At 53.9% G+C, this 8,513-nt stretch overlaps 1 protein-coding gene across 1 annotated transcript; it reads left to right on the top strand.

Annotated features, from left to right (window-relative positions):
• The first annotated feature begins 842 nt into the window (after window positions 1-842).
• On the top strand, window positions 843-8,309 carry GJB3 (gap junction protein beta 3). The gene is made up of 2 exons (XM_001508022.4): window positions 843-950; window positions 6,759-8,309. Exon 2 carries the CDS (start codon window positions 6,796-6,798, stop codon window positions 7,606-7,608), a length of 813 nt encoding a protein of 270 aa, XP_001508072.1. The 5' UTR covers window positions 843-950; window positions 6,759-6,795; the 3' UTR covers window positions 7,609-8,309.
• The last annotated feature ends 204 nt before the right edge of the window (window positions 8,310-8,513 follow it).

Genomic DNA, 8,513 nt, shown 5'->3' with positions numbered 1-8,513 from the left:
TGTGGGGCAGGGACTGTGTGGGACAAGGACTGTGACTGTGCCCCTGGGGCGATGGGGCGATCGTTCCCCTCTGTCGAAGGGGGAGACTGAGGCAGGGAGGCGGCCTAAGGGCATCGAGTGTGCAGGCCTGAACCCGGGAGTCTGGCTTCCCGGCCCGATCGCCTCCCTCTTGTCTTCCACCCTCTTGCTGGGGACTGGGTTGGGGGGTGGAGCGGGTTTGACCTGTAACCCCGGGGGAGAGGAACTGGCTTGCGGGGATTTTCTACTGCGACCTTACGTCCACCCCAGTACTTAATATTAGTGCCTGGCTCAGAGAAAGCACTTAATAAATACTACAATTATGCTACAAATATACAATTATAAATACTGTGATAATAAATACCGTAAAATAGTAACGTAAATAATATACAATATTAATGCTGTGGTGAATATCGTGATAATAATCTTTTAAAAAATCTTCCCACTTGGGTGGGTGACCCCCCGGAGGCCGGTGACCAGACATCCCAACAGGTACCTCCGGCCACGTCACAGCCCCATCCCTCACCCTCAGACCCCCCGGGGACCCCCAGACCCCGGAGAGCGAAGCAGGTGAGAAACCGTGGGTGGGGGCAGAGGCGGCCAAGCTTCCTCCCCTTGCCGCGGGAACCCCAGCTGACCCCGGGAGGGGAGCGGGGGGGACGCCCCGGCCGGACCCTCCTCCCCCTCAAGGCAGGGTCCCCAGCCCGACCCGGTCCCCGCCTCCAGCTCCTTCTCCTCCTTCGGATTCCTCGGCCCCGCCTCCGGGGTGGGAGCCGCGGCGGGGAGCGGGCTGGAAATCCAGGAGGGCTGGAAGCCCAGATGAGGACGCTCCGCTGTGGCCGGCCGACAGCCCCGAGACCCCGGGGGAGGCCGCCCTGGGGCGCGGGCAGAGCCGGACCCGGACGGGGCGGCCCCCAGGACCCGCAGGAAAGGTGAGTGGAATCCGCGTGGACGAGCCACTTCCCTGCTCGTCAAGATGGTACCGGTGTCGGCGAAGCGCTTTCTACGTCCCAAACACTCTGCTAAACGCCGGGATGGATCTAGGACGAGCAGGTCTCCCGGGGGACTCCCGCTGGGTTGCAGGCCAGGATTGGGGAATTGCCTCCGGCCGAGTGGCTTTCTCACCCCGGATCGGGGGAGAAGGGGAGGGCGGGGTTCGGTCTGCACTCAACTTTGGCACTTTCTCGGTAGCAGCGACGGAGGAAGGGGGAAAAACCCGGAGTTCCCGGTTGGTTCTTCGTTCCCTTAAAGTCTCCCGCCCTGGAAAGTCGCGCTTGGAAGGGGGCGAGAATTGGCTGTAGGCTGGCTGGGCCCAAGTGTTTGGGTGCCACTGTGAACGAGGGGGGGGGGGGGGGGGCAGGTTAAGTGGCAGCTGTCCATCATGCACTGGAGGGTTTTGTTTGTTTGTAGCGGGGGGGGGGGGGGGAGAGCAGGGAGGACATTGAAAAGGCTAAAGTGTCCAGGGCCTATGCCCTGATTGGGGGGGGGGGGGGGGGGAGGAAGACTTAATAATAAAAAAAAAAATAATAATGTTGGTATTTGTTAAGCGCTTACTATGTGCCGAGCACTGTTCTAAGCGCTGGGGTAGACATAGGGGAATCGGGTTGTCCCACGTGGGGCTCACAGTCTTAATCCCCATTTTACAGATGAGGGAACTGAGGCACAGAGAAGTTAAGTGACTTGCCCACAGTCACACAGCCGACAAGTGGCAGAGCTGGGATTCGAACTCATGAGCCCTGACTCCAAAGCCCGTGCTCTTTCCACTGAGCCACGACTTGCCCACAGCTGACTCCGACCCCCTGGGTCTGCGTCCCCCCCCGCCCACCCCAACCCGTTTGGAGGGAGGAGACCCCCAGACCTTCTCTGCCATCGTGGAGAAGGAGCTGTATCAGAAATATGGGGGAAGCCCCAGGCCAGGCATCCCGGGGCCGGGGGAGAAGGATATGTCTCTCTCAGATAGAATGGCACCTGTAGCAGTGGAGACCCCGTGTTCGGAGTCAAGGGGCAAAGACCTGGCCTGGGATCCCCTCCCCGGGGCACCCACCCTCTCGGGCACCCGCCGTCATGCGGACACAGACCTCTCCAGTGTGATTTTTCAGGGAGGTGGCTCCGGGCCCAAAACCTGCTCCTCCAGTACCTGCACCTTTATTCCTCCTCCTTCCCACTCCCCCCTCGGCCGGGGCAGGGAAAAGGGGGAATTCTTGTCCCGTGACTAAGCCGGGGCGCCGGGTCGGCGGCGGCCAATGGGTGAGATAGGGTGGCGCTGATAATCGTGAAACTGGTTTCAGCTAAGAGGGGCTGGGGTTTACGGTGTTTTAGCTCTGGCAGGAGATTGACCTGCGTGTGAAAGCTTTAAAAAAAAGCTTTAAAAAAATGAATTGGGGGGAAATAATCATAACTGGGATAGTTACAAGGTAATCAGACCCGATCCCAGGCCCACACGGGGATCCCAGTCTAAGGGGGAAGAAGGATGGGTATATTGTCCCCGTTTTAAACGTGAGGAAACGGAGGCCCAGAGAAGTGAAGTGATTTTCCCAAGGTCACACAGCAGCAGGATTAGAACCCAGGTCCTCTGACTCCCAGGCCCCAACTCTTTCTACACTAGGCTAGACCATGCTGCCCCTGAGGGGGAGCAGATGGATGGGGCAGAAGGAAAACTACGCTCCTGTCCCAGCTCAGAAGCCTTTGATCGGAGGGTGGAGGCTGCAGAAATACCGTGTGGAGACAAGCCCCTGCTCACCTCCACCCTGCTCGGAGCGAGGAGCCTGGAGAAAGAAACCAAGCCGGATGCAGGCCCGGTCACCTGCCTTTATCCTTTCCTGACCCGGTTCCCTCTGTCCACCCTCCCCGCTGCATTTTGGGGGGTGGAGGGCGGGAGACTCTGGAACGTCAGAACCCACCCACCGCTCGATTCTGGAGCTCTGCATGGGCCAATCCACCCCCTTTTGCCAATTCTGGGGCCGTGGGGTGGATGTGACTTTTAGCTGAATTAGGGTCATTCATTCAATTGTGTTTATTGAGTGCCTACTGTGTGCAGAGCACTGTACTAAGAGCTTGGAAGAGTACAGTATAACGATAAACAGACACATTCCCTGCCCTCAACGAGCTTACAGTCTGGGGGAGGGAGGGAGACATTTATATAAATAAATGAATTACAGATATGTATATAAGTGCTGTGGGGCTGGGGGGAGGTGGGAGAAAAAAGGGAGCAAATCTGGGCAGTGCAGAAGGGAGTGGGAGAAGAGGAGACTGGGGCTAGTTAGGGAAGGTCTCCTGGAGGAGATGTGCCTTAAATAAGGCCTTGAAAGGGTGGAGAGTAATTGTCTATCAGATTTGAGGAGGGAGGGTGTTCCAGGCCAGAGGCGGGGTGTGGGTGAGGGGTTGGCGGCAAGATAGGCAAATGGAGGCACGATGAGAAGGTTCACCCAGGTTCACCCATTCCCCTGGCCATTCAAAATGGCCTTGTGGCCTGGTTCAAGTGTTTGGGGGGTCAGAACACTGATTTCCCAGTTCTTCTAGTCATAAAGGTCTTCATTTTATCATAGCAATGGAATTCATTGAGGGCTATTTATTGAGAACCTACTAAGTGCAGTGCACTGCAGAAGGGACTTAGGATATAGAATAAAATCAGAAGACATGCTTTCTGCCCACAAGGAACTTCTCAATCAGTGGTATTTATCGAGTGCTTACTGTGTACAGAGCACTGTACTAAGCACATGGGCGAGTGAATAAGAATTAGTAGACACAGCCTGCTGTCCATGCCTATGTGAAATTATCCCACAAATAGAGAGGAAGCACCCCTCTCCCCTCGCCCATGGAGAGGCCCAGCTCCATTTTTGGCTTGGCCCAAGGTCACTTCTGTCCCCATCTCCAGCCCTGGACCAAATACCAACACAGCAGCCCTGAGTATCATCCTCCCTGCCCAGGAATGATGATGACTGCACAACACCCTGACGGACAGGGCATCTCGGGCTTTTCCACGCCCCCACCATGCTACCCCCTTAAGCAGACAGTCCCTGGGGTTTGGGTCAACAGGCCGAGAAAGACAGAATGCTGTTAGGGAACAGGGAGTCAGTCAGCATGAGTCTGTCACAAATAGACTGTTGGTTGCTGGGGGAGTTTCCTTATGCTGGGGTTTTTCCAGAGCATAGCCCCCGCATTGCAGGATAACTGGGTGTGTCCGTAGATAGTTGTCCTTCACGGTTGAAGATGACACCGATTAATGCTACATTTGCATCCAGGCCTGGGATTGAGGCCTCACAAACTAGTCTCTCCCACCCTGGTATTCCCAAGCAGGAACATCTTTCTAATGCTTGGCCCCAAAGCGACACAGCCGACCAATGCAGAGCTGGGACTAGAACCCAAGTCTGCTGACTCTGTCCCAGACTCCGTCTATTATGCCATCCTGCCTCCCTGCACACCCAAGCAGGCAAGAGGCACCTTTCCAGCCCTTTAGTCAAAGGTGAGGTTTGATTTGTTTGTATAGAATGGGAAGACTTAAGTTTTAGTCATTGATGACCAGTCAAACTTTTCAAAATTGAATTAATTGATTGACTTCTCGACATTGTTAAACTGCAAAGGAGTGGCCACCGGCGGAGTTACTGCTTGGGAAGAAAGACAGATTACACCTTCTAGACTTTAAAATGGAACCAGTGAGGGAGAGAAAGTTGCAAAGGACCTAAATTTCAGGAAAACACAGAGAAGCTGTGGAATGCCTAAATTAAAGAAAGATGAGAGGATTTGACTGTTTTATAGAAAAACGTGGGGAGGACAAGGGTGTTGACACTCAGGAAGGGGAGCCAAGATTCCACTAGGTTATGGTTGAGGAGGGCTTGATCACCAGAAGCAACGGAAAACATGATCCGTGATGAGCAGTTACGGAGGAAATAAAGCAACAGGCAGGAACAAGAAAGCTCAGGAAAATCTGAATATATGGATTGGGATTGAGACTATCCCATCTAATCCTAGAGAAAACGCGAGGAATGATGACATCAAGGGGAAGAAAATAGAGCTAGACAAAATACCATCCAGACTTAAAAAGATGTCCCAAATCATTCAGGGGTATTTACTGAGCATTTATTGTGTGTAGAGCACTGGACTAAGCGCTTGGGAAAGTGCAATACAACAGAGTTGGTAGACGCGATCCCTGTTCACAAACAGCTTTCAAGGGGAGACAGACATTAAAAACTCCTTGAAATGATTTGTGCTATTTCAATTATATGTTAATATATGTGAGATGCATTAATATGAATCTCTCAGGGATGGAATAAATGGGTTATAGTGGAATGATATGTTAATGTCTGTAAAATATTTGTTATACAGTGGGGGAAGAGTTTTGAGATTAGACTTTTAAGAGCAAAAGTTCCAGAGGAAACAAAGTCTAACAGCAGAAAGAAAAGGAGAGTCTGGCTCGTAATAAGAATTTAGTTATAATATTTGTGACTAGAGGAGTGCAAACTCCTCCCATTACCATTATCACTATTATTATTATTATGTATTTGTTAAGCACTTACTATGTGTCAAGCACCGTTTGGGGAGACACAAGTTAATCAGGTTGAACACGGTCCCTGTCCCACATGGGGCTCATAGTATAAGTAGGAGGGAGAGCAGGTATAGAATCCCCATTATACAGCTGAGGAAACTGAGACACAGAGCAGTTAAGTGATATGCCCAAAATGACACAGAAAGCAGTTAGCAGAGCGAGGATCAGAACCCAGGTCCTCTGACATCCAGGCCCCTGTTCTTTCCATTAGGCCACACTGCTTCTCAACCATTAGACAGTTAGCACCTCCTGCCTGATTGTAAACACCTCCCACTGGATCGTTAGCACCTCCCACTAGATTGTAAACTCCTCCTTGAGAACAGGGAAAGTGACTACCAACTTGCAGTCTCCCAAGCGTTAGTACTGTGCCCTGCACATAATCTGGAGAAAGTATATCCATGGAGTCGTTACGAATCGGAAACGACGACGGCACTTAATAATAATAATATACCACTGAATGATGGGCACATAAAACACAAAACATACCTGCGAAAGTCATTTATCGAGCGCTTACTGTGTGTGGAGCACTTGGGAGAGTACAGGATAACAATATAACAGCTGCCCAGTCCTCTAGACTTCAAGCTTGTTGTGGGCAGGGTATGCGTCTGCTTTATTGTTATAGTTTACTCTTCCGAGTGCCAGTACAATGCTGTGCACATAGTAAGCACTCCATTCATTCAGTCTTATTTATTGAGAGTTTACTGCGTGCAGAGCACTGAACTAAGCGCTTGGGAAAGTACAATACAACAAACAGTGACATAAATATGATTGACTGACCTACTGCCCACAGCGAACTTATACCCCACCCTTGATTTGGGGGGAGTCCTCTGCCCAGCTACACTCATCTCACCCCCATAGCCCACCCTTCTGACATGAACCTCCCTGCCCCCACCCACCCCACTGAGCCTGGCTTAAGTGGATAAAGCACAGGCCTGGGAGTCAGAAAGTCACGGGTTCTAATTCCGGCTCCACCACTTGCCTGCCGTGTGACCTTGGGCAAATCACTTGACTTCTCTGGGCTTCAGTTCCCTCATCTGTAAAATGGGGATTGAGTCTTACACGGGACAGGGACTGTGGCCGACCCGATTTGCTTGTATCCACCCCAGCGCTTAGTACAGTGCCTGGCACGTAGCGCTTAAATCCCGTAATTATTATTATTATTACCTTGCTCTGACAGCTGGTCTCCTCTCCCCCTCAGGCGGACCAGCCCCCCGCCCCGCCGGCCCTAGGGCGCCATGGACTGGAAGACGCTCCAGGCCCTCCTGAGCGGCGTCAACAAGTACTCCACCGCCTTTGGCCGCATCTGGCTGTCGGTTGTCTTCGTCTTCCGGGTGCTGGTGTACGTGGTGGCCGCCGAGCGGGTGTGGGGCGACGAGCAGAAGGACTTCGACTGCAACACGAAGCAGCCGGGCTGCACCAACGTCTGCTATGACCATTTCTTCCCCATCTCCAACATCCGCCTGTGGGCCCTGCAGCTCATCTTCGTCACCTGCCCGTCCCTGCTGGTCATCATGCACGTGGCCTACCGGGAAGACCGGGAACGCAAACACCGGGAGAAGCACGGGGAGGCGTGCCCCAGGCTCTACTCCAACACGGGCAAGAAGCACGGGGGGCTGTGGTGGACCTACCTGCTCAGCCTCTTCTTTAAGCTCATCATCGAGATCGTCTTCTTGTACATCCTGAACAGGCTCTGGTACGGGTTCGACCTGCCCCGCCTGGTGCAGTGTGCCTACGTGGCCCCCTGCCCCAACATCGTCGACTGCTACATCGCCCGCCCCTCCGAGAAGAAGGTCTTCACCTACTTCATGGTGGGCGCCTCGGCTGTCTGCATCGTCTTGACCGTCTGCGAGATCGCCTACCTCGTCTTCAAGCGAGTGGTGCGGTGTGCGCAGAAGGGAGAGAAGCGGAAGGCCTACCCTGCCCCTTCGGCCAGCAGGGCCTCCACCTGCCGCTGCCCCCACCGGCTGCTGGGCCCCGAGGGGGACCAGGCCGCGACCAAGTCTCCTGAGGGGCTGCGGGCCTCTGCCCCCAACCTGACTCTGATCTGACCTCCTTCTCTCCTGCCCCAACCGTGGGCCCCAAAGTGGGGAGAAACAGGAAGCGGGCCGTCCTGTAAGCGGAGGGCAGGGACGCAGATGGGAAAGGCGGGGGTCAGAGTGGATTTTCCCTGGCTCTCCTCCCACCTCCCCACACCGGTGGTCTCCCCACCCTCCCCTTTCCCTCCTCTCAGACTACCTGGGCTACTGGAACTACCTGAGCTACTGGGACTAACCCCCCAGAGTAGACTGGGATGGGGAGCGGTAAGCGAGGGGCCGGGGAGGAGCTCAGCTAGGGCCTGGTCCAGTTGCTCCCCTGCTATCTCAGGTGTCTGGCTTCTTGGAACACCCCAGCGATAGAGGGAGGGAGGGCACCCCAGATTCTCCCTAGATAGACATTGTCAGGGACACTAGCTGGGAAAGGAAAGCCCAGCTGCAGGCAGGAGCTAGAAGCGTTGGGAAGTTAGTACCAGGGTGGGCTCAGTCCTCCTCACTTCTCCCAGGATACAACTCATCCCACCCCCTTTCTGACCAAAAAGGGTAAATCTGGAGCCCGGCCCCACCCGGCATGGGCCAAAAGGGCGCGCCGCACAACCCCAAATCCAGTGGAAGGATTATGGTTTTCACCAGGGAAATGGCTTTCCCTCAATCTTATTTTCTTTTTTTTAAAAGTGGAATTTATTAAGCGCTTACTATACGTGAGGCACCGTACTAAGCACTGAGATAGATACGGGTTGATCAGCTTGGACACAGTCCCTGTCCCACGCAGGGCTCACAGTCTTAATCCCCATTTTACAGATGCGGGAATTGAGGCCCAAAGAAGTTAAGGGACTTGGCCAAGGTCACACGGCAGACAAGTGGTGGAGCCGGCATCGGAACCCAGGTCCTCTGATTCCCAGGCCCAGGCTCTTTCCATT

This window comes from Ornithorhynchus anatinus, chromosome 16, assembly GCF_004115215.2.
Source record: "Ornithorhynchus anatinus isolate Pmale09 chromosome 16, mOrnAna1.pri.v4, whole genome shotgun sequence".
Classification (NCBI taxonomy): Eukaryota; Metazoa; Chordata; class Mammalia; order Monotremata; family Ornithorhynchidae; genus Ornithorhynchus; species Ornithorhynchus anatinus.
The sequence above is the reverse complement of the archived record's forward strand: the minus strand, read 5'-3'. Positions and strand labels throughout refer to the sequence as shown.

Excerpts from the sequence above, each read along its gene's own strand:
- GJB3 (XM_001508022.4), top strand. The coding sequence starts at position 6,796 with ATGGACTGGAAGACGCTCCAGGCCCTCCTGAGCGGCGTCAACAAGTAC.